Source organism: Crinia signifera, chromosome 2 (genome assembly GCF_055691185.1).
Source record: "Crinia signifera chromosome 2, ASM5569118v1, whole genome shotgun sequence".
Taxonomy (NCBI): Eukaryota; Metazoa; Chordata; class Amphibia; order Anura; family Myobatrachidae; genus Crinia; species Crinia signifera.
The window spans coordinates 187207750-187235283 of record NC_139218.1 but is presented as its reverse complement, the minus strand read 5'-3'; the positions used below and the strand labels follow the sequence as shown (position 1 = coordinate 187235283).

The following is a 27534-nucleotide window of genomic DNA, read 5'->3' as shown; positions in this document are numbered from 1 at the left end:
CGTCTGCTTCCTGCAGGCACCAAACAAAAACTGGCTAGATGAGCCTGGAGGCGGGGCTGTAGGGGAGAGGGCCCGGACATCCTGGGAAATCACTAAAAGCTTCGCTGATTGGTGCCTCGGACCCCCTGGATCCACCTACAACCCTGATGTCCCCTGTGGGACCCATGGACCCTGAAAAGGAAATTGGCATTGTTATTGGACCTATTAGTCAGTCAGCTGATAACCAGGACAGCAGCATGGAACCGTGTACCCGCGGTGGCATATTACTACAGCAGGAGGAGGCTGTGCCCCAGCAGAATCACCCAACAGCCTCTGTACTGCCCATGTCGACCTTAATTTGGGCCAACCAATGACCCATATCTATTTCAATGTAGGAGCCACAATATTAAAGTAATATGGGAATTTTTGGCAAGGTGTTTTGTGTAAGACAATGAAAGGTATTGGAAATCTACTACTAGGATTACATGCTTTTTAGTGAATTTTGAGGTATGGTTTGTAAAAGCTAGAGGTTAAAAGTGGTAAAATGACAGCCAGTTCTGTTTTCATGGATTTCAACAGCACTGCTGTTATCTAGTGGCATTATCTCCACTGGGTGACCGCTGTACAATGCGACACAGTGACTGAGAGGTAGCTGTATGAAGCAGGGATAAGGGTACCACGGCAACCTTTCAAGTGACATTTATCAAGTGAATATTATATAAAAACATAAACAACAAAAAGTAGCAGCTGATGGTTTGCCATTGCACACTTGTATCACTGCTTCATACAACTACCCCTGAGTCACCAGAGGAAAGTTGCTGGTACCATATAATCCAGCAACATAAAGTGGAGATCATATAGCTATGTAAAAACACGGTAAGCAAACCTGCATCAAAAGCAGCTTTTATTATGACATGAATGGCAGTGCAACCGACGTAGCACAAAGAAGAGAATTCTGCTAGCCTGGAAAGGACATACACAATTTTGAGACACATCGATTATTCTCATTCTACACAGGAGATGTAGCAAAGCTTCATATGGGGCCAAGTGGAGAAGAGGTCCATAGCTTTATGCTATCATTTATCTATGGTTTCTATAAAATTATAGCACAAAGTTAATTGGTTGTTATGGAAAACTTCTCCACCATTCATCACTTTAGATGAATTTAATGTACGATGAATCTCCCCAGCCGTGTTTTCAAAAATATATCTGCAGCGTTCATCTTCTGGAGCAGAGTATGGCATTATATCAAACGCTGACACAACGTCCAGTAATGAATACTAATCCTGGTCTTCACATAGACTGACATTTTCTGCCCAGTGAGAACACTGGTATTACACATCTGTGCTCACACTTGAATCTCTTTTCCATCATTAAACATAAAGAGACACAAAAATTCATCACTGCTTCATAGTTCAGAAAAGTTGGCAAGCTCTGCCGTCAATGCAAGTATGCATGCGATCACACCTCCTTCCCCTTGCTTCAGGATTAGGGAGGTCTCTAATACTGGCATCAGAGCACAAATCGGAGGAGTGACGGACTTAAAAGAAAGAGTTAAAAATAAAAGGAAAATATTTAATATCGTTCATTTCACGTGGCAAAAAAGTAGCCGAACACTGGGGTCACTTCTTCACGGCATGTTCAGGGTCACAGGGAATGTCATCTGGAGAAGCATAAAATTAACCTTAATTAACAACAATTTTTAATGAAACACGCACTTAAAATTATTTTTTTTAGCAAGATTTCATAAAGCAGTGCTTCCTAACCTCTATCATTAAGGCACCCAAAGGATGGGTACACACTATGCAATATGTTGTTCATTCAGTCAACGAACATCATATCAGTGCATCTATCTTTGTACACACTTGGAGGGTTATTCATATTCATTCAGCCCTCCGTGCACTCACACGAAGGACCGATGTGTTGCGTCTGCGCATGTGCAGACAAAGGATCCGTGCACCAACTGCAAACATTCTGCTCGTCGGGTGCAGCTACCCTACGTGTGCACCCACTGGTAATGAGGCGGTGACGCGGGTGCGTGGGGCTGGCAGCTGACATCACCAGGTGCCAGCTGCCTGCCCATATCTGTCCCGTACACGCACATGCAAGTGACTTGAAAGTCACTTTTATACGCGTGCACCTTCCACATCTTTCGATGGTCATCGTTTTATGCTAAACATCCATTCGCAGCCTGTGTGGGTGAACCCGCGCTGCGAGGGAGGGGCGTCCGGACACTCGCCAGGTGGGGTTTGGTGGACTCGCAAGGCTGCGAATTCGCAGCCTTGCGAATCAACCAGAATAACCCCCTTGATGTGAATGACATATTGCTTCAGCCCTACAGCACAACTGATGCAGATGAGTACTGTATATCTGCATGTGTATAAGCAATACATATGCCAGCTTCCGTAAGTGCCAACAATGCCATCACAACTCTACGGACCCACATGGCTGGATGGTTTCTGTCAAACAATGTTTATCTGAGTATTTAGGCCTGTCATTCCTATGAACCAGTGGCAGAAGTACTGGAGGCAATGGAGTTGGTTGCTTATAGGCACCAGTCTTGAAAGGAAGGACCTTCTCCCATGCCTCTAGTACACTCCAGTCACTGTGGGACAGCCATTTAGAGTATTTAACAGTTTCATATATAGAGGACCAAGTTCCATTGTGCATGCACAGAAGCATCCTTGTAGAACCTTAGTGGAGGGGCTGAGTCTGACATCAGTGCGCACCAGTTTAAAAACCTTTGCTGCTTTGCTTTTGTTCTCCTCAACCCCTGACCTTCAGACCCAAACTTTTGATCTCCGTCCCTGACCAACCCACACCCTTTGCTGGTACACGTGGTTACATTGCTCTCGAGATGCATGCTGCTAAGACATACAGTACCAATGCCAACTGGTTTTCATTTGGTTTCAGTATGACCCAAAATGATCATTGGACTTAATGGACTTGGCACTGCAGAGAAAGACATTTTTAAAGAGCTCCTCCAGAAAGAGCCCGCCAGATGACTCAGTAAATGGCAACATACAGATGTAGCCCCTGCCATCATTGGCCGTGGCTCGCCAGACCCTCCCCGCTGGCGAGCGCCGGCGGACAGGGGCTACACTGAACTGGGATGCGCGTGCATCTCACACGCGTCCCAGTCTCTTGGCGGGGACGATGCGTGTCCCTGCCCATCTCCGCTTCAGGGAGACGGGCAGGGTTAGGGGGTGCTCGGGGCGGCAAGGGGTACCTGCGGCGACCGGAGGCAGGCTCCCTTGCCAGGGGGCGTGCGAGCGTCTCGTGCGCACGCGCCCCCTGGCGGGATGGCAGGGGCTGGCGATAGAATCGCCAGCCTATGCAAAGATGGGCTAAGCGCCATCTGTACAATACCATCCATTCTTCCAGCAGGTCAACTGTATTACAAAGGAAGCGCTTGGGATTCCACACAGCCCCAAGCCACCAGCCTTTTGACCCAAATGTTTACTCTTCTAAGAGTGTTGGCCTTAAAGAGGGTTCAAATGTCATATTCTACCACTGGGGTTTCCTTATGGGATCTCTTTTTTACATTAACATGGTCCCTCATTTACAAGCTGATCCTAAATCCTCTAGTGCTGATTGTACCACTGATCTGTCAGCTCCAGACCAGATGGAGAAATTAAAGTCAGGCTGCTTCTCTTTTTTACATTTGACTGCCATCTAAGTCCACTAAGACTACACCAATATGCTGTTATATTCTAATGGGCTAGACACAACTATTGTGTCGAAGCAGGTCAAACACTAGGGAGCACTTAGGTCCTCCACCCCAGTGTATTCTTCCTTCAATGCAAGAACACTACTCTAGAACCCAGAATCCGAGGGCCCTGGCAGTGCATGCCTTGGTGATGTGATCTTTTCAGTTGACTGGTGTGTTCTACGGTGAGAACAATGGTCCTGACTGGGGATTAAGATGGGGTCTAAACTGGCCCTGACTAGGGATTAAGCTGTATCGCTTAGAAAATGCCTGAAATCGAACCATGTGTAGGTGCCTGATTAACATAAAGCTTGCTGGATAAATCTACTTAAAGGCCCTGAAATTGACCCGTGTGTAGGTCCAATTACTTTTGTTTACGGAAAAGATACTGTAAATCGATTACAATTAGAAGAGTCTTGCCATCACCAGAGGTGAGTAAGGCAAGTCTTAACAGCAATGTTCTGTAGAATTGGAAGGCCTTTCAAGATCTAATCTACCCTTCCTGGATTAAGCCACTTTGCTTCTTGCACCTTCAAATCCAGACACCACTGAATGAGTTATCCCCTGGTTAATTAATAATGCTACAAAAGCCATTTTACAGACTGAGTGTAACTTTAATGCAGGCACATTAGAACACCTGGAATTAGACTGGCATTGTCTCTCTCAGCCATGGGGAAAGCATAGTCCTGCCTCTATGACCCTTCCTCCATCCCCCTTGATGATGGCCTTGCTGATCAAGGAGGATGGCCCATACCAAGCTAGGAAGGCATCCAGGCCAATTCAGAAACCTGCCCGAGACTAGTGCACCTCATTCATACAGGAACGCCGCTCCAAAACCTTAGCTATGCTGCCCATTAACTTCCTTGCAGCACATGAATATATATATTTAATTTGCAATTTTTTTTTTTTTTTTTACACATTCGCCAGCAGGAGGTGGGGAGCTGCTCACTACATATTCACTTCACACTGGTCCCGCTCGTTACATATGCACGAGCGGGACCTGTGCAGCGGCTCCCTCCACAGCGCCCCTGCCAGCTCTTCTGGGGCAGGCAGGGAGACTTCCATCTCCCTAGCTGCTGCCATCTCCCGGCTCTGCAGGGGTTAAAATCACAGTCAAGAGCAGCGAGCCCCTGTGGCATTGAATAGGGAGACAAGGAGGGCCTGCCGGCTCTCCGGGGAAGGGGGGCAGCTGCCCGTGTCCCCGGGAGCCCTCCCCCCCCCCACATCCTGCCATCAGGGGCTGCGTGCCCCTGCGGCGTTGAATAGGACAGGGAGGGCTGGCAGCGAATGCTCCAGCCCTGCAGAACGCGGCAAATGTGCAGCGAATCCGGTTTCGCAAAAAAGGGCATTGAATACTATCCAATGCATTAAGCTTGCAATATACATAAATATATTTAATAATTAAAGCACACGGAATTATGCTGCATTCAGTCTGGAAATTTATAATTTGTCTAGTCGCCTGGTCTCATATTACAGGATAGTAGGAAGTAGTAATGCAGATAAGTAGTCATTACCTACCATCAATCATGATTTATCAGCGGTAATTTGAGTTCTGCAATTTCTGTGTCTGGTGAACTGTTCTCACTTCTGTCGCTGTACGTATCCCTGTGTGAGCAATCAGTAAAACAAAGTGGAGTCAAATATTGCACCAGAAACTAATCATTCGGAGATTCAAAGTGCAGCACAAAAAACTCTGAATCAGAATTTAGAATTATTTTTCATCTAAGCTACTTAGAGACATGTATATAATAAAACACATCACCAATATAAATTGTGGTTCCCGCTAAAACTCACAGAAGTAAAACTTGATGTACTGTATGTTCTTAAAGGAGGAGACCAGCTTTCCCATTAAGTTAACAAACAAGACCAATGTGTGATCAAAGTGTAGGACTTTCCAAACCAAAAAGTGATCAGAAACACCCTCTGTAGATTGGTGTTGAAGATTAATCCCAGGAACAACATGCATTTACAAAAGGTACTAGGTGGGACTTCCTAAAGTTCAGGCTTCGGCCATGTTGCTGTAAAGCGGTGTACACACGAAGCAATATGATCGCTGGCAATATATTGCTCAGTGTCTTCTGTTTTCATCAGCGACCAGAGATGGCCGCTGATGAAAATGACACACTGCCGGGAGAGAAGGCAGGTGAAGTCGCTGGTCGGAGGAGCATGCTCCTCCGACCAGCAACCGTTAGGGGACTGATAACGGGAGCGCGCATCCGGCAATTTATCGCCAGTGCACACTCTAATCAGCCACCATATACGCTCAGCGACCATATTGCCAGTGATTTTTTGGCCGTGTGTATGCACCTTAAGAGCAGAACATGAAGTCAAGGTGACTCCGCATAGAGAGAACCAAGTCATGTTGTTGTCAAATTAGAGTAAAATTGTAATTCCCTCCTTTTGTAAAAGGGATTACATAAATTTCCTCACAACTCACAGAGCCATGGCCAGACCAAAAGGAAGAGCACTGAACTGCTCCCAAAAAGAAGGCCCATCACTAGGCAGAAACACACTGGAGGAACATTGCCAGCAACCCTAACTCACTACCCCACAAACTACTAACAGAGGGACACCAACAGCAAACTGGCAGATCTGAGGACATAACATCCAGAGGATGTGGACATTTGCACGACAACAGGTGGCAGTTAGCATACACACTGCAAAGGAGCAAGACCTCATTAGCTAGACCAGAGGCAAGGACTGTGCAGCCGTCTGCACTGAAGACTCCAGCTCCTGAGACCTAGACAGAGACAGCCAGGTCCGAGGTTCCCTCCTGCAGCAAAATGGATGCACGCCAGCCCACACCCGCAGCCACCCCTCCTCCCGTCACCGCCTCGAAGTCTATCTTCACGGAAGCCAGCAGAACACTACAGTCCTGTCACTGGTGCCCCTTTTATTCTTATCCCCGATGCCTGCCTACCACCCTATGCCTGCATTGTGGACTCATCCTAATTAAAAAATCTGTCTCACAGCTTTAACCCCTGTGGCCATCCTCATGGGACACAGAAGTATTAATAGTCACTTTGACTCCATCAACTACTAATTACTATCAAAGCAAGTGACTGCACAGACTTGAACATTTACTCCACCCACAGCACGCTGTGATTTTATTTTATTCACAATCACCATTACTGCCTGTTTTTCACCACACAACTTGATTCTAAATGAACATAGCATAGCATTTCGTATGCAGATACAGCCACAGTCGCACAGAATATAGGCATGCCTCATCAATGTAATAAGCTGCTTGTGTATCCTATTGACAGTTTTGCTAAAATGCAAGGGGGCTAGATGTATGTGGATACATCTGTAGGTATAGTTACTACACGTTTAGAACTATTGCATCCTGAAACTTACCTGGGGGAGAGCCGGCACCCCCTGTCTATATAATGGGCTAGTCTCCCCGAAGAAGCCAGAAGCAAGCCAAAATATGGAGGAGAGGGTTTGATTGGACGAGACGTGAATTCTGGGTGATACTGAACACCAACAAAATAAGGGTGATCTAAAATGGGAGAATAATGGTCCATTATTTAAAAATGAATGTGTAAAAAACACTAAGTTATACTATTAATTAATAAAATGTCATTCTAGAGGAAAGAAAAATAAAATATGACAACAGATTTGTATACATACCCTGTAGTTCCACTACCTCCATCCTCTCTCCCTCTGTATCCTGCCCCACAAATGTCATACCCCGGGCCTCCAGATCTTGCCTGAGTTCTGGATTGACCTTAAATGAAAAAATGTAATGTCAGGACCACGTTCATCATATAAACAGACGGAGAAAGAAAACTAGCAAAAAACCTGAACAGATGTTACAGATACTCTAACTGCACAAAGGGAGATAAACACCTGCATACATAACTTTACATCTAACCAAACAACTTAAAAGAAACATATGAGATGTACAAGACCACAATATGCATTTTACAACTTATTACCTCATATCTGTGTCGATGTCGCTCTTCTACATACTCCTGGCCACCATACAGTTTCCCTGTAGGGAGTATATTGAATAGAAAACAGTCATCATAACCTCTGTATATGTTCAATGATGTTGTGAGCGTACGCACAGACTAATAAAAAGTTGATATCCTGTTATTGCCAGGACAAGCCTGCGTATAGTGTGTACAAGGCAGCAGATGAGCGAGGGAGTAGATGGCTTTCCATAGCGTTCTGCTATGGAAACCCGTCCGTCCCTGAGAAAAATGACTAGGCAGGGGGAAAAATGCGTATGTATTCAGTTTTTCAGCTCAGCTATTTTCCCCATCATCATGCACCATACACACTGGGCGTAATCCCCCAGTGTGTATGGACCTTAACCCAGATCTGCTACACGGATCATGACCAGAATTACTTTAAAGCTGCAGAAGGACTGTGTATTTGGCCCATCTCCAGGGAGTGTCTGACCTGGGAATACCCCAGGTATAAGGTGCAGTGTTACATGGGTTGGAACAGTGTATTGTATCTGAGGTCAGACCCAGGATTTTGTTGTGAAAAGAGTATAACTAGTATTATTGCTCCCTTTTGATAATTAAATTCCACTAAAAAAGGACAGACACAAGGGGAGCATGCCCAATAGCAGTATCCCTTAAAATTGCCCGTATACATTTATACACAAATGAAGCGCTTCTGTTTTCATGCCTGTCATAGAAGGATAACGGATCAATGATTCCTTTGGTAAATGTATAACAACCAAATATATGCCTTATTTTGCCTATGCTGCATACGGAGCCTGCTGCAATTCATTAAAAGCAGTCCTATAATAGAGCTGTGTGCTTAATCTTAAGGCCCCCCATACATTAGGCCGACTTGTCCTAGGGACACTTGATGTGCCATTTTTTACACGTAAAAAAAAAACCCGGGGAGCTGCAGGGCGGTGAGGAGTAGTGGGGGCGGGCAGCGGCAGTAGTGGGGGCGGGTGCGGTGAGCGCTGCTGACCTGGCCGGGCAGTGTACTTACACATAGCAGCAGCGGGGACGGGACGCGTAGTGGCGGCTATTAGATTTTTAAAATACTTGTCAAATGACCGGCCGCTCTCTGATTGGCCGGAGAGCTCTCAGCCAATCAGAGAGCGGCCGGTCTTTTGACAAGTATTTTAAAAATCTAATAGCCGCCACTGCGCTGCCCGTCCCCGCTGCTGCTATGTGTAAGTACACTGCCCGGCCAGGTCAGTCAGCAGCACTCGCCGGCGCTCAGGGACCCGCTGCCCGCCCCACTGCTCCCCCGGTGTCTGCATGCATATGCCTGTCAGGTGGCAGGCATATGCATACAGGGAGGTCGGACGTGATCGTATGTACAGACCGTCCGACCTCCCTGATCCGGTCCGATGCGCACGGGACCGCGCATCGGATCGGATCAGATATCACACACCTACGATTTTGGGCCGATTTCACCCGATTATCGGCACAAAGTGCCGAAATCGGATGAAATCGTCCCAAAATCGCATAGTGTATGGGGGCCTTTAGAACGGTCTATACCACTGGATTTGAAAATCTGTGGTCTAGAAACATTTAAACAATAATACTGCACAAAGAGAAGACTGAAGAATGGGTTGTCATCTGTTTACGCCTTATCACACACAAAGAAACTCACTTAAGACCGAATTCTGGGAGTGAAAGATCGTTCTTCTCTTTCCCAATCTCATAGTCCCACCCATCTGGCCAGGGTTGTGTTCAGGCATGTCAACCACCTAGAAGAAACAAAAAGTACTCAAAAATGATTTAGAATGAACACCAAGGGATGATATCTAAAATGGTCTTTATTACATATCATTGTTCATCATTTGCAATACTACTTGAATAGCTTAATATGTGTGTGTGTGTGTGTGTGTGTGTGTGTGTGTGTGTGTGTGTGTGTGTGTGTGTGTGTGTGTGTGTGTGTGTGTGTGTGTGTGTGTGTGTGTGTGTGTGTGTGTGTGTGTGTGTTAAATTTCATTTATGGCCACAAAATCTTTAAAAAAAAAATGTATTATTATAAAGTTCATGGCTCATAACTGTGGATGGGTATCAGAAACGAGTGGACCAATAATATATTCTACCACATAATTCACTGTTGGGGGTCCCTGTGTCATGTCATCAACTTTATTCAGTCCAGACAACTACAAAAGTAAATTGCATTGTGTGGGAAAAGGACATTTTATACTGAGTGTAAGGGGTCATGCTGTGGGGTCAAAGGTTAAATGTTCCTTATTTCTATATAACACACAGCTAACTATTTTAGATGGAAGAATTAGCTTACAAAATATATCCCAGGTACTGAAGCATCAGACTACTTACCACTGGATGACTGGTTTTGGGGTTAAATTCTGTGGAGTTGGCATCTGTTAAGAGAGAAAAAGTTAAGAACTTTTATGTAAGTTAAAGCAATAATGGGTGCAGCCATGTATATAGTCTATATTATCTCAACACACCAAGCATAATAACAGCATGTTCCACACCTCATCTTTTAGGTTAGATTCTGCACCAGGGTATTGGACAAGTATTTGTACAATGTGACTATACAAGATGGTGTTAACAGAGGATGGGTCCCATGTGCAAACTCCAGGTGGGCCCCCTTCCTCTTTATGACGTCCACCATGTTTTGGAGACAAAATTCCTGCAGTGCTTGTGTGGCAGCTATTTTGTTAGTGTTAGTTTTCCACATCTGCTTAAGCGGAGGACTCCAAAACCATGGGTGCAGTGTGCGTGGACTCCCTTGAGCCAGTGGCCCAGGTGTACTACACACATTGTACCCATTATAAAAATGCCTATGCTATATAATGCCTCTAGTATTTAAAGATCATCACTCCCAAAAAACAATACTTAAAATATAGTGAAATTCTGTATAGCACTCAGTAGTGATGGGGCATACAGTATTTACCTTTCCAATCCAGCACATCTCTGGCAAACTCCACTACAGCCAACTGCATTCCGAGGCACACACCTAACAGGTAAGAGGAGATGATACAGCAGAATGCTCACTTCAAGAGATTTTTCACAAGCCATATAAACACAAGACTAACATTCTATGGCTTACCTAAAAATGGTTTCTTCTGTTTGCGTGCCCAGGCTATAGCCTGAATCTTTCCCTCTGTTCCACGTACCCCAAACCCTCCAGGAACCAATACACCACTAAAACAGAGACCAGAGCATTACATGGGTCAGGCGCTTGTGAGGGATATCTCTAACCCTTAATATCCAATTTGTACAGTGACAAAATGCTTTGCATCCTATGTTGAAGTTATTTTGTTAAACTCATTTTATGCTGACTTCACAATTGGTAACCATGGTAATAAAAAAAGACTGGCTATAAAGGCAGCCCATTTTTTTTTAAAATCTATTTGCTACTTTTCTTTTCCACTAATTAATAATTACAAACCAAATAAAATATAGCATTTTACAATCATGTTTGTATTGACGGGACTTTTCTTGTTGAGTAAAACAAGCTTATTGGTGGCATTTCAAATGTTTTTTTTTAGCACCCTGTTCGCGACAGACCAGCTCACTTGTTGCTCCCATTCAGGAACAATTACCATTGCATGCGAATTTTGCTGCTAGACCCCACCTGAGGCAAGTAAGCAGAAATGCCCAACTTTTTGCTGTTTCCTTACTGTGTAAAGCAACTCAACAGGGTTTAATCAGGCATGACCAACAAGTAAACCAATGAACACCCAGTTACAGAAAAATCTATTGAATATAGCCAACTGATCCCCTAAATCTCCCCTACTTTATCAAAATGAAAAGGATTGCCGATGTAACATTTGCACTTTAATTTCAGAATATGAAAAATCTATGAGCTCTGAGTGTAATATTACTGCAGAAGTAGCTTTCAGAACTCCCCTATATAAAAGGTCCATTGTAGTGGGGTTCTTTGGAAGGGAATCTATAAATATGACAGCTGCAATGGGAGGCAGACTTGTAATTCCTGTAATTCATAAATATTGTTTTTTTTCTGTAATAAGAAAACAATGTCCAGCACTGTCCCACTCTCCTGTACTGCACCATCTGTCTTCTGCTACATGGACGAATTCCCTAAGGGTCACCCAAACAAGGACCCCCTCCCCACATCTGTCAGAACCGTGCTGGCAGCGCTCTCCGATTTGCATGCTCACTGGCCTCAAACTCTGTTATTAATGGCTTCTTCTACAAAGAGGAGAAGATGGAATGGGTGTGTATTATTTCAGCGGTAATTAGGTTTACAGTAAAAAGGTCAACATTGACAATGTCAACTAACAAAAGGTCAACACGAGTTTCACTTTTTTTGGTGTCTATCAACACCTGTTGACATGGACATCGTATAAGTGTGCTGTGCTCACCATGCTTCAGGCATGGTGCCTCGCTGGACTCCGCACTATAGTCTATACCGCCTCTTATGCCCACTTGGATTGAACAGGTACAAGTAGGTTTACAAAAGAAAAATCATGAATTGGGGAGTTATGGTAAAATCTACCTTTCGTAACTCCCTTTTTACTTTCAAATGGTCTTGATGAATATATAGTACCCTGCAGAGATAATCTAGTCTAATCTAATGCAGAGATAACACAGTAACTAAGAAAATGGTACTCTATCTTGGAGTGTACTGTACCAAAAGCATGTAGCCTGTTAAACTCAACAGAAAGTGTGACATGACAATTAGTACAGAATCCGATACTAAACAGTAGTATGACTGTCTGATCAAAATGTGGCCACAAAATGTGTACGACCTGCACTAACCTTTTCCCCTGAGCATCAGAGTTCACTGCATGGGAGCATGGTGAATTGGCGTGACAAAGACATGGTTGTGCTAAAAGCCAGAGAAACTAAGGGGGTAGGCGCTGTGGACGAGGCGCTGTTGAACACTTCTGTCTGCTTCCCCCCAACCCCTGTGAGGTTTCCATAGAGCACTCTGCACACAGTAAGAGCACATCATTGCCATAATAAAAAGAAAGTAAACGTTTTTTTAAATATGGGCTGCTCCAGCAAATCAGAAAACCAGGTCCCTGGGCCTGATGGGATGTAAGAGGGGGAGCAACACTTACAAACAAGTTTTACTGGAATTGTATGCCTCAACACTACAAAGAGTGCCCCCAGATAGGATGAACGAGAAGTCTGCTCACACAAAAAAGGATCTGCTAAACCTTGAATAGATGTCACTAGATAGATGCCACTCTGCTCCAACAAGCTGCACCACACAGCAAGAACAGTACACATCTCCAAACCCCTTATTAATTTGCAGTGATATTTTGAGCAACTTCATACAAAACATGTGTAAATATTCCTTACTTTGCGCTGCAGAGTTTCTGCCAGGCTTCATGGTACCGAACAGGCTCTTCCTGCAGAGTGCTTGGCTCCAAATCAGCAGAGTCTATATACTGCCAAAAGAATTGAAACCAGTTTTACAGTTTATTATAGTAACATGGTTCAACTCTAGCAATATTCAAAATCCAAACTTATAAATCAGTCTAAGATATGAGAGTACAAGATAACATTTCGCGTTTACTCATGGAAGCAACAATTCAGGAGACATTTTTTTTTTTGAGAGAGAAGTTCTACGTACTACACGGAGATAGTCATTTAGTGTGTTTTACCAATGTTCATGAGCATGTAGCCTATACATTCATGGAAAACTTGTGGCTCATTAATAACTGAGACAACGCTTAGTGAAATCAATGGTCCCTAGCAAAGCAATAGGTGTAACTGGAGAAAGAAGAACTGGAATTGCAGAAGGGATCTTCTTTTTCTCCATAGTGTCTGTACACAAGATTTTGAACATTTACTCCAGTATGAAGACCTTAGACAAATTAGAACAGTATGCATTAATACAAACATCAAAATGTGGCAATTACCTTAATCTCCAAGCGATGGTTTATTGCCAGTGCAGAATGCTCCAGAGCTTTGATAACAGATGCGTATGAATCTGAGAATTTTGTGTACTTTCCCACCAAAGCGATGCTACAGGACTCCAGCAAGCGATCATACCTGCACAAACAGAAGGGGTTACCTAGTCACATATTAGTACTATACCAGAGGAGAGCTTACTGGTGAACCTATAATGGCAGTTTCTAAAACTTAAGGTGGCCATACATCAGAAAGATATTGTACCCAATTATACAATCTCAACTGATTGTAAGATGGATTGTATGCAGATTGTGTGCACATCTTATGTACATAATCATACAATCAATCAGCAGATGGATTGTATGACTGATTGTAAGATGGATTGTATGCAGATTGTGTGCACATCTTGTGTACACAATCATGCAGTAGATGGATTGTATGATCGATTGTGTGTAGATTGCGTGTCCAAAAACCACCAAGGACTGCCGGGGATTTCAAGGGAAATTGTACACAATCATGAGCGCAATCGATCTTAAGATCGATCTTTCTGATGTATGGCCAGCTTAAGCTATTACAGTCCCTTTTAAGGATACAGACACTTGAGTTCAGATGGTTAAATAAATTAACTGAGGTACAAATGAAGTCACCTGAGCATGGATAGCCTGAAAACCTGGACTGCAATAGCAGAGTTTGTAAAACTATGCGGTTTTATTTCATTTTTTTCTACAAATAAACTCCTCTAACCAACCAGTATTGGTATCTGCACTTCTTACGTATATACATAATATATCAAAACACAAGATGAGTCTTTATCGTCTTTTTTTGATGTGTCATCTTTGACCATTTCTGCTGGTATGAAAGGTTAAAAGTGATGTTTCCAGAAGGGTTTCAGGAAATCAAATTTAGTTTATGGCACATAACCATGACCTTCACTGAAAATGGGGGAAGCAGTAGCACCAGCTTAATATCACCTGGGTGCTGAAAACCAAATGTGATTTTCTCTGCAGGTCAGCAGTAAGAGACCATGGAGAATAATGTTCGAACATCCTGACAACATAGTAATGATCCATCATGGTATACTTATTAAAAGCATCTTGATTAAATCAATTTGTAGCCTGGCCAATTAAAAAAGGCACTGCAATTGTTCCATTAAACTGTACAGAACTACAGTATGTAGACAAAAGTAATTGGACACTGACAGCAAATGTATCAAGTAGATTGTATTGACATCAGTACTTTGTAGGTCCACAACATGCAGTGATTACAGGAGACGCCTTTATCTGTAAACTGTCCACAAGTTCCTGGACAACAGCAGGTGGTATGTTTTTCCAATCTGCTTTTAGTACAGTGACCAACTGTAACACTGAAGAAGGTCGAGTCGGCCTAGAACTAGCATTCCAAAGGTTTCAATGGGGTTAAGATCTTGACCCTGCGATAACCAGTCCATCCAGGGTACCAAATTGTCTGTAAAACTAGCTAAATTAGCCACACAGAATAACGCCACCACCTCCATGCTTTACTGTATCTACTCTACACTCTGGCATCAGACGTTGTCCTGGAAATCACAGAAAGCGTCCATCTGATCTGAAAAGCTTTATGCCTTCATGAACATGTGTGTGTTGCAGTAGCAGACCATGTCACTTGTGTGGGGGTGTCCAATCATTTCTGTCTACACAGTGTGAAAAAGAAACGGACAGGGAAACATGGGTATTTTCCAATATGAATTTAAGGAAATCAATTAGTCGGCAACTAAAAAAGGTTGGATAAAGACGCTATCCTGGAAACATCTCAAAATAGGTCATTCTAAGAGGGAAAAGGATTGCCATACGTGCACAAACTTTGGATGTAGCATCTCTGACACTGTGCATGATAGAGATGAGACAGGTCATCTTCAATTATTACATAGATCCTTATTGTTTTTCCACTATCTTTATTGTACTTTTTGGCAATGGTCATTCCCTTTTTTCAGCTTTAGATCTCTTTTCCCTGTGTGCCTTTGTTTCATTTCTTCTATAGTTAAGCCTTTTTTTTTTTTTGACAATGTGGTAATGTAACTGGTTGATTTTCAGTTATTGGTTCATCAAAAAAATATATATAATGAGTTGGTATGACACAGAGTGTGTTTGTGTGCATGTCTTATTTATATTATGTACGTGAAAATCAGTCTATATTGCTTGGGCTATAGATGCTCTCACCTATCTGCCATTTCTTTCCACTTCATCATCAACCTGCGAGGTTGGCGCCCAATGGGAAGATCCAATCGTTGGCGAAAATAGTCCACCACTCCCTGCTCCTCCAGCAAGATTGGGACTCTATATAAAGAGGAAACATCATGCACGCAGATTACCTAGAAAACATTAAAATGTGACGTTATAACATTTTTATTAAGACATCCTATATAATAAAAGGCTAGCGCCGCTCCTCACCTTTATGGTGGGGGGTTCAATCGGGGGTTTTGCACGACAGCAGCCACTAGATGGCACAAACAGCTGCAGACATTATGGTTATGTCGTGCGATCATTTTGAAAGGCTGGGAACTAGTTTCAGATAATGACCGGTCCACTTTACAGGACATTACAACATATACAGAGCCTTTAAATAGGACCAAGAATTCTTGACACAAGAGAGTCAAGCCAGGTACACACTATGCAATTAAATTGGATGACATATCGTTCCAACACAAATCAGAATAATGCCTCGGCCAAATCATTCAGTGTGTACCCACGATCGTGCTAACGGGTCTTTCCCTGTTGGGTGATCTGCTTGATCAAGAGATCTGAGATTGATTGATACCAATGGAACCAGTCAATTCACGGTACCTAGTGCTCTTATTTGGAAAAAGATATATAAACTGGGTTGTCTTTTTTAACACATTGTGCTGCTAGGTGAATAGTATACTCTGAGTAATATTAAAGTGAACAAAATAACACTGGACACACTTTGTAAAAGGGATAATTTTTATGTATAATAAAAGAAAAACATACAATTTGATAAAACACAAAATAGACAGCAAGACTAAAAAGCACCTTACTAACTAGTACAAGCACAGAATCGCTCTATAATCAGGTGATTAGGTCTCCAAGAAGTAATTTAGCTCTCCAAAATTTTCAAAAATAGCAGACCAAATCAATAATATGTGGGCAATGATCCTCCAAGAGTTCTGGATATAGTTCAAGTACAATATTTAAAGAACACAAGCTTTCAGTAAGCCAATAATAATTTGCAGTGCCAAATTTAGCATGCAAGCAGCGGTAAACAATACACTGTGTCATCTTCCACTGCATCGTGTAGTCTGTGCAGACAGAGCTATGTATAGTGCAGTCTGAGTACACAAAATGTATAGCCCTTTCACATTCGCGAATGCCAGGTTACACCCAGGATTTGGCTACGGTCCATCCCGGGAGTGACCCACAATTTGCAATGATTAGCCCACACAGAAACGCGGCAATAATTGGATGTCAGAAAGGGGGCGGGGTGCAGCAGCAGTGAGTCATCAAGGTGCGAGGGAGGAGGCAGGGATTTGAGCGGACGCTGCCTCCTCCCTACAGTGTGAACAGGACCCGGGTTGCTCAAACCAGGCTACCCGTTTACACTGCCCAGCAGCCTGGGCCCAACCTTTCTTTTTTTTTTTTATAAATTCTTTATTTATAATTTATAACCATAACATAGTCCACATATATCACAGTGGTGTCAGATCAATGTTTCCATTTTACCAGAACAAAAGAAAGCACAGAAAAATATACATGCTTACAATAAGTCGTCTTCTTGATTAGAAACATAGCACTACCTCCTTACTATGTTTAGGTGTTTCAAAAGAGATTTTTTGGTACTTATGTAGTATCTGGGCGTCCGATTTAGAAATCGGATCGCATCGTATCGCATCGCATCGCATGCGACCAAATCGTATGCGATGCGATGGTCAAGATTTTTCCATAGGATTCAATGTTAAAATGGTCTGAGTCCATTTTAACATAGAATTCAATGGGAAAAAGGGGTCATTTTCCTTTCCCCACTATCCAAGTGGGCATGGAGTTGGATATAAACCTGTGGCGAGCGTAGCGAGCCACCGAGCCCGAAGCGTGGCGAGCGTAGCGAGCCCCGCGAGGGGACACAGAATACTTTTTAAGAAATATGCGTTCGCTCGCCACGCTTCGGGCTCGGAGGCTCGCTGCGCTCGCCACACTATATAAAATCAACTCTATGCCCACTTGGATAGTGGGGAAATGAACAGGACCTTCTTAACATTGAATCCTATGCAAAATCACATCGAATCGCATCGCATCTGATTGTATGCCTTAAGGCATACAATCACAAAATCGGCAGCCCAGATACTACATAAGTACCGATTTTTTTTATACCTTGCCAGAGGGATATTGGAGGAAGAGAGCAGCCAGAAGTCAGGGCCTTGTGGGACTGGGATTCCCAAGATATTTGCTGACCGTTCCATAAACTTATTTCAAAATGGGGTGATTAATGGGCAATCCCACCAGATATGGATTTGCGTGCCTTTATCTTTACCGCACCTCCAACATAGGGGTGAGACTAAAGGGAAGAATTTATGTAATAAGGATGGGCACCTATACCAGCATGTCAATCCAACCTTTCTTTTAACCCGGGTCGGAATGCTGGGTTGCTGGACACTGTTTTTTTCAAATAGCCTTTTCACACAGCACACAGAACCAGATCGATCGGAATGGGATCATTGAATAGACATACATTAGGTCTCCAAGTATTAGATCGACACAGGGAAGGTCGGCAGACAAAAGGTCGACATGGGGGTTTTCAATTTTTTTTTTGTCCCAAATGTTGACACAGTCGACATGATCACTAAAAGAGTGCACCGCATCCACTCACCATGCTTTAGGCACAGTGCCGCTCTACGCTCGGCACACTATTTTGTTCTCCCACCAGGCTCTAGTGGGTGGTAGGACATGAAATACTGCCTGCAGGCACATGTCGGCTCAAAAAAAGTGAAAAACCTGTTGTTGACCTTTTTTTAACTGTTGACCTTCCCCATGTCCACCTAATGTTTGTGTTGACCTAATGGCCTGTCGACCTAGTAACCATATACTGGTCGATAGGGCAACAACCCAGGTTGGACCCTGATTATTTGTGCAGTGTGAAAGGGGTATACGTGTGTACCCAGCATAAAATGTCAATTTAATTTATGAACAATCTTACCTGCTGTGGCTCTACATGGCAGAACATGGATATCTTCTCCTTCACAGATGATTCTAAAGGTGTAGTACATCTACAAACAACCTTCCGAAAAAAACAAAACCAGGAAAGTCATGGATTTACCGCCAAGACAACATGCAGTATAGACTCTACTCAAAGGAAAGACCACATACCAGATCTGGCGACAGCCCTAGACCCCGGAGCTCCCTCACACTGTTCTGAGTGGGTTTGGTTTTCTGTTCTCCAGTAGCGCTGGGCTGCAAAAAAAGATATTCAAGTACAAATGAAGACTAAATGAACGTAGAGCTTTCCAGCATGTCGTCACTTGATTTTATTCTAATAAGTGAGAATTAGGAAAAGAATGCAAAAACAAAATGTGCATAGGATGGATACTTTCATTTTAAGTGCTTGGTATGTATAAATATTGTTTCCTAACAAACATTAGGTGGGTTATACATTATCTGAAACCCCTTACCGAATATGTTCTTTAATACTAAATTGACTCTGTGATTGCTAAAGTAAAAAAATAAAGAAAATAAAGCTCACAGAATTCTGAAAACTGAATCAACAAGATTCTCATTCTCTCAGCACACATTACAGTGCAGATGGTAAAGAATCTGCCTCAGGCTCGGCCACGCACCCTTACCTGAGGTACAAGGCTGACATGAATATTGCAGAAGTTCTCTCTTCGAACTTTAAACTGGAACTGGCGAAAAGCTTCCACAAATGGCATGCTCTCAATATCTCCTACTGTTCCTCCTAGCTGTGAAGGTGAAGACCATTTGTCAAAGTAAAAAAGGATTAAGGGAATTGGCAGCACTAAAAACAAAAGCATTATTTTATTTAAATGTGCTTTAATTATTGAGCAAAGACTTCAAATACAAATGGTCTATGATATAGCTTATATCAGCCATTACAAGAGTCAACACCACAGCAGCTTCACTTTATATTTCTGGCTGCAAATGATTGACAGAAATGTGAGTTTCTTAAAGAAATGCCATAGGTACACACAAATGACTAAACATATACAAACTTATAGGTTACAAATCTTTTAATGAACTGGTAAAATATAAATGGGATAATTAAGGCCTTATTAGGAGAGTAAGAGGACAATGTGCATGCAAAGATGGCAGTAAGGGTACACAGAGGCTTTGTGTACTGTACCTCAATTACACAGACTTCTGGTTCTATGCCATCTTCATCCACAGGAATCAAAGCCTGTCGCATCACCCACTCTTGGATTGCATCTGTGATGTGAGGGACCACTGAAAACAAATGTAACAAGTTTGGACCATCATTCACCAAATGGTGCTTTTATGTTATGGCAAGGAAGTTAGGCTGAGTTGGTGTAGCACCAGTCTCACCTTGCACAGTTTTCCCCAGGTAGTCTCCTTTTCTCTCTTTGTTAATTACAGACTGATAAATCTTTCCGGTTGTTAAATTGTTGTCTTTTGTTAGTCGGATGTCCAGAAAACGCTCATAGTTCCCAAGGTCCAAATCCACTTCTCCTCCATCATCCAGCACAAACACCTCACCTAATTTAAGAACATTTAGCAATACTTTATCATCTTTATTTCATAATGCACAAACATTATGCAGCATTGTAAACTAATGGTATCAATATGCAAACAAATTACAATGAAAGTGAAGGTAACAAGACCGAAACGTTGACCTGCTAAGCCTGCTTTCATGCACTTAGCACTTTGGATTTAACTGGTATGCGACAAATATACAGTACTAGGTACACCGGGCGCTCTTCACACCGGCGTACGGGGCTGCGCCCCCTTGATTTGTGAACTTGTGAGAAATATGGTTAGAATTATATGAAAGATGGCCTGTATTGCAAGTTGAGTTATAGGTGAAATGTGTTAAATAGAGAGCATATGATTTGGAAGGGGTTGTGCATTGTTTTGTTTAATTAAAAAGTGGTTGCAGCGTAAGATGTACATTGATAGTGTGGAGGGTACAGTGACATTTGTGGGTGTTGTGTGCATGTTGTTTAGGTGTGTGTGTGTGCAATAGTATAGTAGGGTGTTTTTGAGTCAGCGGCTCCCCACTGGCGGAGGGAAACAGGAGGCTGGGTAGTGATAGGGGTGTGTGGGCATAAGGGGGACTAAAGAGGAGGGTGGGGGACACTGTGCAGCTTCTGCCAGCGGGTGAGGGTCCAGCATGGCAGTGAGTCAGTGTCTCCTCTTACTGGGTGGGAGTTAGGGTGCATGAGAGCAGGAGGCTGGGCAGTAAAGCATGATAGGGGAATGTGGGCAACACAGGGTGAGCGGGTCCCCACTGGCGGAAGTTACGGGGCAGGAGAACAGGATGCAGGGCAGTGATAGGGTTGTGTGGGCAGAGTAGGGATGGCCATTGGTGCAGACGCCATCGATGGTTGGCATTGATGGCGATTTTGCACCCTGCCATTGATAGTAGTAAAATATTACTTGGATAACCATCGATTGTTGTAGCTATCGATGGTCATCCATTATATCTGACTGAATAGGCCGTGGGTCAAGTAGAACTCGGGGCGGGACTTCCGGGTGTGTGTGGGGGGGGGGGGGGGGTGGAGCTATGGTCCGTGACCCGGCACCTTAAAAAAGTTTAAAACTTAATAGGTTCTCCTTTGCCATCGATGTAGGGAAACCATCTGGTCCTCCCTGAATCGCGGGAAGGGAGGTCCGGAAATTGCGGGAGGGGGAGTTGTGGGGGTCCGTGAATCGCGGGAGGGGGGGCACGGGGGTGCCGTGAATGGCAGGAGGGGTTTAATTGTGGGATGGGGGGGGGGGGGGATCGCGGGGGTCTGCGAATAGCGGGAGGGGGTTGGGGGGGCCCATGAATCGCGGGGGTCTGCGAATCACGCGGGGGGGGGGGGGTGGGGGGTGTCAAGGGGGTGGTGGGTTTGTGTAGAACGCTGGCCAGGAACGTTATACACACAGGGGATGAGTGACAAATCTGGCGAAATATATAAGAGATATCTATATACACACAGACACACATACATATACTACACACAACAATTAATTTAAATATATTTAAACATGGTATGCGGGTAAACAAAAATGTTTGAAGCTAAATTTTTAGAACCTTTCCATCCAGGATGAAATTATGTACATCATGGTGGGAGACCTGTGACTCAAAAGAAGATAATTTAACAGGTAGGAACATAAATCACATTATCTTTTACATCTACTAGTGGAGACAGGTACCATGGGAAATCCAGAAGCCATCACCTTACCAGGCAGGGACACATTGAGAACAGAATGCCCAAAGCCTGCATAAAAACTTGGTGGATTGTCAAATAAAGCCACCAGACCACTACTGTCCAGGAGCTGTGCTGTGGTAGGGTATAGTGGAGAATGACTCTGGGGCTGCTGGACACAATTTGTAACTATTTGGTGCCCAGACTCAAACCTCTTCAGGCTATACCATGATACCTGTGCCTGGATGGACGAAAAATAAACAAAACACATACAAGCGAGGACAGACACACAACTGGGCCATGGTACAGCTTGATGAATACATGACCTAACGCAGTGATGTAGCAATCATTAGAGAACTAAAAGTTACTCATATATACTGAATATTCATAAAACAATAACATATCAAAGTAGTTTCACGCACCATGTTCATAGGGAGAGAAAGTTCCAGCGTCAATGTTGATGTATGGATCAATCTTGATAGAGGTGACATGCAGAGCGCTAGACTTTAGGATCGTACCAATGCTGCTTGCAATGATTCCCTTTCCAATTCCAGATATCACACCTCCGGTTACCAATATATACTTCATGGTGTCTACTGTGGATAGAGAGAACCTATAAGCTTGTTGATGAGAGCAAAAAAACTGGATATAGGATCTGAGCTACTACAAACTTTGGGAACAATTCAGTTCGGCACAAGGAACATAACATTTGATAGCAGATAAGAACCACTTGGCCCAACTACTTTTCCCACTTTTCCCTACTTTGACACATTTTTATCAGGAGCCAATTAACCCAACAGTAGGTTTATGGCTTGTGGAAGACAACCGGTGTACTCGGAAGAAACACATACAAGCACGGTTAGTATATGCAAACTACACACAGTTAGGGCCATGGTGGAAAATAAACCCATGACCCCAGTGCTGTGGGGCAGTAATACTAACCAGTACACCATCCGTACCGAAGATATATGCTACTGTATATACCATACTTATTGTACCTTCTGGACGGCCACGAGATACGGTGGGTATGATTTGGGGGGGGGGTTAGTCACTAAGCCTTGGGTGGTAGTTTCACCCTCTTAGAACAACAGCAACTAACCCCTCCTTGTGTCTCAGTGAATTGACCCCTTTAGCCCATTAGGATGCATACAGCTGATTGCGATCCATCACGCGTTCAACAGCAGTTACAACTGCAAATGGTTGAGCATGTTCAGAACATGAAACACTTTTATTCTGTTAGGGATTGAAATCTGACCGTACAGAAATAAACTGCTCACAATAACACCTATAACTCACTAAAGCAAGAAACCTGAAAATAAGTGATAGGATGCCGATACATCACAGGTTAGTGTCTGTGGTATCACAATTAAGGCCAAATTCAACTCATTTAGCACCTGATCTCCCATCTAAAGGACAGGAGTTTGCTGGGCAATATGCAATTGATTTTTTTTCTTTGTGCTGATCGCACCCAGTAAGGTCGGGTTTAGCCATGAAAAGGGGCTAAACCAGACCAAACTAGTCAAACAAAAAAAACAAAACAGCTTTAATAAATTATATGCTTCAGTATACAGTTAGAATTTTGATAGTTTTTTTATTGGAATATAAACAACCTTTTGTAAAGCCTTTTTTATAGTTTGAATAGTATATGCTTTGAATTCACCGAATCCGATAATTTTGTACTCAAAATCTGCAAATCGAGGCTTTCTAATATGTTGTTTTTTCATAATCTCCAAGCATGGGCAGAACAGGAATTGTCCCAATTCCTCCCCAATGAAAGGGCCCCTTAACGCTGCATTTGCTTTGCATTTTTTTTTTTTTTCAGAAAAAGTAATCAAACATTGGTAATATTGGCAAGTTCAACACATTTGCATAAAATTTCTCTAGTGCAGTGGTTCTCAAACTGTGGGTCCTGACCCAAAGTGGGTCCCGATCTTCTTAGTATGGGGTCGCGACTCCATGTTTCTGACCATCACTATGATGACTTTTCTATTCTTAGTCAAGAATTCAAGGAGTCTGAAAAATCTGTTGAATTGTCTGTTATTTTAGACTCCTCCCATCATGTCGTGCCTCCACAATGCTGCCATGTATGTGCTGTCTGCTGACTACACATGTAATGTGATGACCTTCTGCAATAACTTGCTGGGGTCCTGTCACTATTTTTATTGTCTGATGGGGTCCCAGAGCAAAATAGTTTGAGGAACCCCTGCTCTAGGGTATATAAATCTCAGGGAAAAACACAACTTGAACTGGAAGGCTTGGTTTTGTGCGAACAGAATATATTACATGTACATCCAGGATCTAAAATGTTACAGTACTAGATAAGACACAAATAGGAATAAGCTCCTGAGAGCATGAATTGAAACATATCAATAAGCTCATTGAGCTGCACAGTCAATAGTAACTGGACCAATGGAAACAATATAGTACTTTGCACAATTTATATATTAGTACCACTTTTCCACCCAAATCCCGGGTCAAACCCGGGATGTTTGACCTGGGATTTTGTTGGGTGCCCGTTTCCATTGCACTGTGTTCCTGGGTTTTTCCCAGGTAGACACCGTTTCACCGAAAAATAACCATTTCCAAGGCTCGTTGCCTGGGTTTTACCCGCTAAAATCCCTGCTTTGCTCCCGGGTAACACCCCTTTTACCCATTTCCACTGACAAAAATTCCAGGTAGGTGCGCGTTCATGTGCAAAAACCTGGGACAGAGTGTATGCTCAATATTGTTAACAATGAGCACTTCCACGAATCATAACAATGTCCTCCTTGGTCAGTACCTGCTTCTCAATCTTTACTATATCATCAAAAACTGAATGTACACAGAGGAAACCAATGATATTATGCACTACATGTTTACCTGGGAATTGTTACGGCCCATACACACTGGGCGACTTTGAGCTGAAAGCAGCTCAAAACCCACCCATTGTGTACAGGGCAGCGGTGAGCGCTGATGCACGCTCTTGCATCATCACTGGCCCAGCCGCTCAACTGCTGGTATTACCAGCATATGTGCAGTGGAGTGGATGGCATTCCATAGCGTCCTGCTCTGGGAAGTTGTCTACCCCCAGGAAAATGCCCAAAATCGCTCAGAATGTATGCACTGAGCATTTTTCATCCCAGTGATTATCCCCATCATCTCTCACCATACACACTGGGCAAAAATGACCTTCAATTATATTGCTCACTGAGCAATATTGGCCAATGCAGCGGTTTTCAAACTGTGGGTCCTGACCCCAAAGTGGATCACGACTTTCCAGCATGGAGTCGCGACTCCATGTTGCTGACCATCAGGCTGATGACTTTTCTAATCTCAGGCAGTGATTCAAGGAGTCTGAAAAATCTGTTGAATTGTCTGTTACTCCTCACATAATTTTGTTCCTCCACAATGCTGCCATGTATGTGCTGCCAACACATGTGATGTGATGACCTGCTGTAGTAACTTGCTGGGGTCCTGTCATTATTTTTATTGTCTGATGGGGTCCCAGAACAAAATAGTTTGAGGACCCTTGGTCTAATGTTTATGGGGCTTTCACAATGGCTACACCTGCGCACCAGCTAGGTGGTCTGAAAAAATGTGAATGGTTGGTAGTTCATAAAGACTGGAGTTGGCTACCCCTGCTCTAGCACCTACGTCCTACAGTATCAGTGAGGGGGCATATTTTAATTTTGGAAGGAAACATTTTATACATTTCATCACTACAGTAATACATCGGCTCTAAAAGGTTTCCCTTCAAAATTACTGGTCAGCAGGACATAGGTTGATATAGAAAACTGTAGATTAGTTTTTCACTTAACAATCCATGTGGAGATAGAGGGAAAATATAATAAAGTGCTGAGCGTCGCAAGGCACCATGCGGTACACGGATACAGGCATACCTCCCAACATGGCCCTCTCCAGGAGGGACATAATGCTCTGCGCCTGGACTTCCCTCTTAATTTAGGATTCCCATCACCTGTGGTAAAATATCTTTCTTATCAATCAACCTGTTCAACACAGGTGATGGCAATCAAAAATTAAGCAGGAAGTCCAGGAGCGGAGGGACACGTTGGAAGGTATGTACAGGGTCCATGTCGACAGAAACAAAAAAACGTGAAAAACTCACGTGAACCTTTTCTATGATAACCTATTGCTAATATCAACCCTATGCTCCATTCCCCTAGCATGATACAGTGAGGATGTGAGTGTGCACTATAAGAGCCCGGTAGTGGTATGCAGATCCGCTAGATGCTACCACTGGGTTCATCTCTGTACCTAAATACCAGAGTAATGCGCAGCATCACTAGTTTGTAAGAATCTCAGCGGCAAGTTAGTCAATTAACCCCTTTCCAGTAACCCACTCTTATGGGCCTGGGCTCTCAACAGAGTAACTCCGCTATTACCGGGATCTAGCAGGCGGAAATTTGCCGAGACCCCCACCCCGAGCGGCTGCTGCCTGCGGACCTGACACCCGGCTTCCGACCCCTACTACGGAAATGGAGGCGAGGACGCGCGCTCACCAGTCAGGCGGTAGCCACGAGCCGGTGCGTTGCTCGGAGACTGATGGAGTTGCCGGTCCCACGTGCTGCTACTGGGGGAGGACTAGAAACCAATGAGGGGAGAAACCCGGGAACAGAGCGCCCCCTCCCTCACATCCGTAGCTGTGCAAGAAGTGTGCTGTAACAAAGATAGGGAGAACTAGAGTAGGAGGGGGGATGTTTCACACCTGGTAATGCGATTGGCACAGTTTTGCGCCGCACCTCAGGGAAACGCACGTATGTAGCGCAGTATAAGCGCACACAGCAAGCGCCACCATTGCTTTCACATTTTTACAGTAACACAAAAGTCGTGACTCGTGAGCAGCACGACCTAGTAATTTCCTGGATGGGCGTGGCCTGCGAATGTCGCACAGTGTGACGTCAGTCACCGGCGCACGTGCTTGCTGGGACAGCGCCACGGTTGAGTCTATTTTATATTGGGCTAAAGGACCTTGTCCCTCCAGGCACTATGATTTAGCCCACTCAATACAAATAGGCTATATCCTAGTGGGCTAAAGGACAGGTCCTTCTATTCACACTGATTTAGCCTACTCAACAAAACTAGGCTATTTCTTAGTGGGATAAAGGACCTGGTCCCTCTATCCACTTTGATTTAGCCCATTCATTAAAGTTAGGCTATTTCCTAGTGGGATAAAGGACCGGTCCCTCTATCCACTTTGATTTAGCCTATTCAATAAAATGAGGCTATTTCCCAGTGGTCTAAAAGACTCACTTCAAGAACCAGGTCCTTTAGGCCACTTGATTATAGCCCATTTTATATAAGTAGGCTAAATCCAAGTGGGCAAAGGGACCTGATATTTTACGAGCATCTGGTGGAAAGGACCAGGTCCTTTAGGCCACTTGATTATAGCCCATTTTATATAAGTAAGCTAAATCCACGTGGGCAAAAGGACCTGATATTTTATGAGCATCTGGTGTAAAGGACCAGGTCCTTTAGGCCACTTGATTATAGCCCATTTTATATAAGTAGGCTAAATCCAAGTGTGCAAAGGGACCTGATATTTTACAGGCATCTGGTGGAAAGGACCAGGTCCTTTAGGCCACTTGATTATAGCCCATTTTTTATAAGTAAGCTAAATCCACGTGGGCAAAAGGACCTGATATTTTATGAGCATCTGGTGTAAAGGACCAGGTCCTTTAGGC

At 43.6% G+C, this 27534-nt stretch overlaps 1 protein-coding gene across 4 annotated transcripts; it reads right to left on the bottom strand.

The window, feature by feature from the left end:
- Positions 1-858: 858 nt before the first annotated feature.
- Positions 859-26713, bottom strand: LOC146060310 (CTP synthase 1-B). 4 transcript variants are annotated; one of them, XM_083173364.1, is made up of 19 exons: positions 26559-26713; positions 22276-22449; positions 20028-20198; positions 19828-19928; positions 19310-19426; positions 18837-18920; positions 18667-18747; positions 15681-15832; positions 13494-13626; positions 12931-13019; positions 10706-10800; positions 10550-10612; positions 9967-10010; positions 9284-9380; positions 7630-7685; positions 7322-7418; positions 7046-7190; positions 5207-5293; positions 859-1642 (listed from the first exon to the last, which is right to left on the bottom strand). In XM_083173364.1, exons 2-18 carry the CDS (start codon positions 22439-22441, stop codon positions 5209-5211), a joined length of 1776 nt encoding a protein of 591 aa, XP_083029490.1. In that variant the 5' UTR covers positions 22442-22449; positions 26559-26713; the 3' UTR covers positions 859-1642; positions 5207-5208. The 4 variants fall into 4 exon arrangements, with proteins under 4 accessions (XP_083029490.1, XP_083029489.1, XP_083029492.1 ...); XM_083173363.1 differs by lacking the exon at positions 26559-26713 and adding an exon at positions 26353-26522; XM_083173366.1 differs by lacking the exon at positions 26559-26713 and adding an exon at positions 26353-26522 and having other exon boundaries at positions 22276-22446.
- Between the last annotated feature and the right edge of the window lie 821 nt (positions 26714-27534).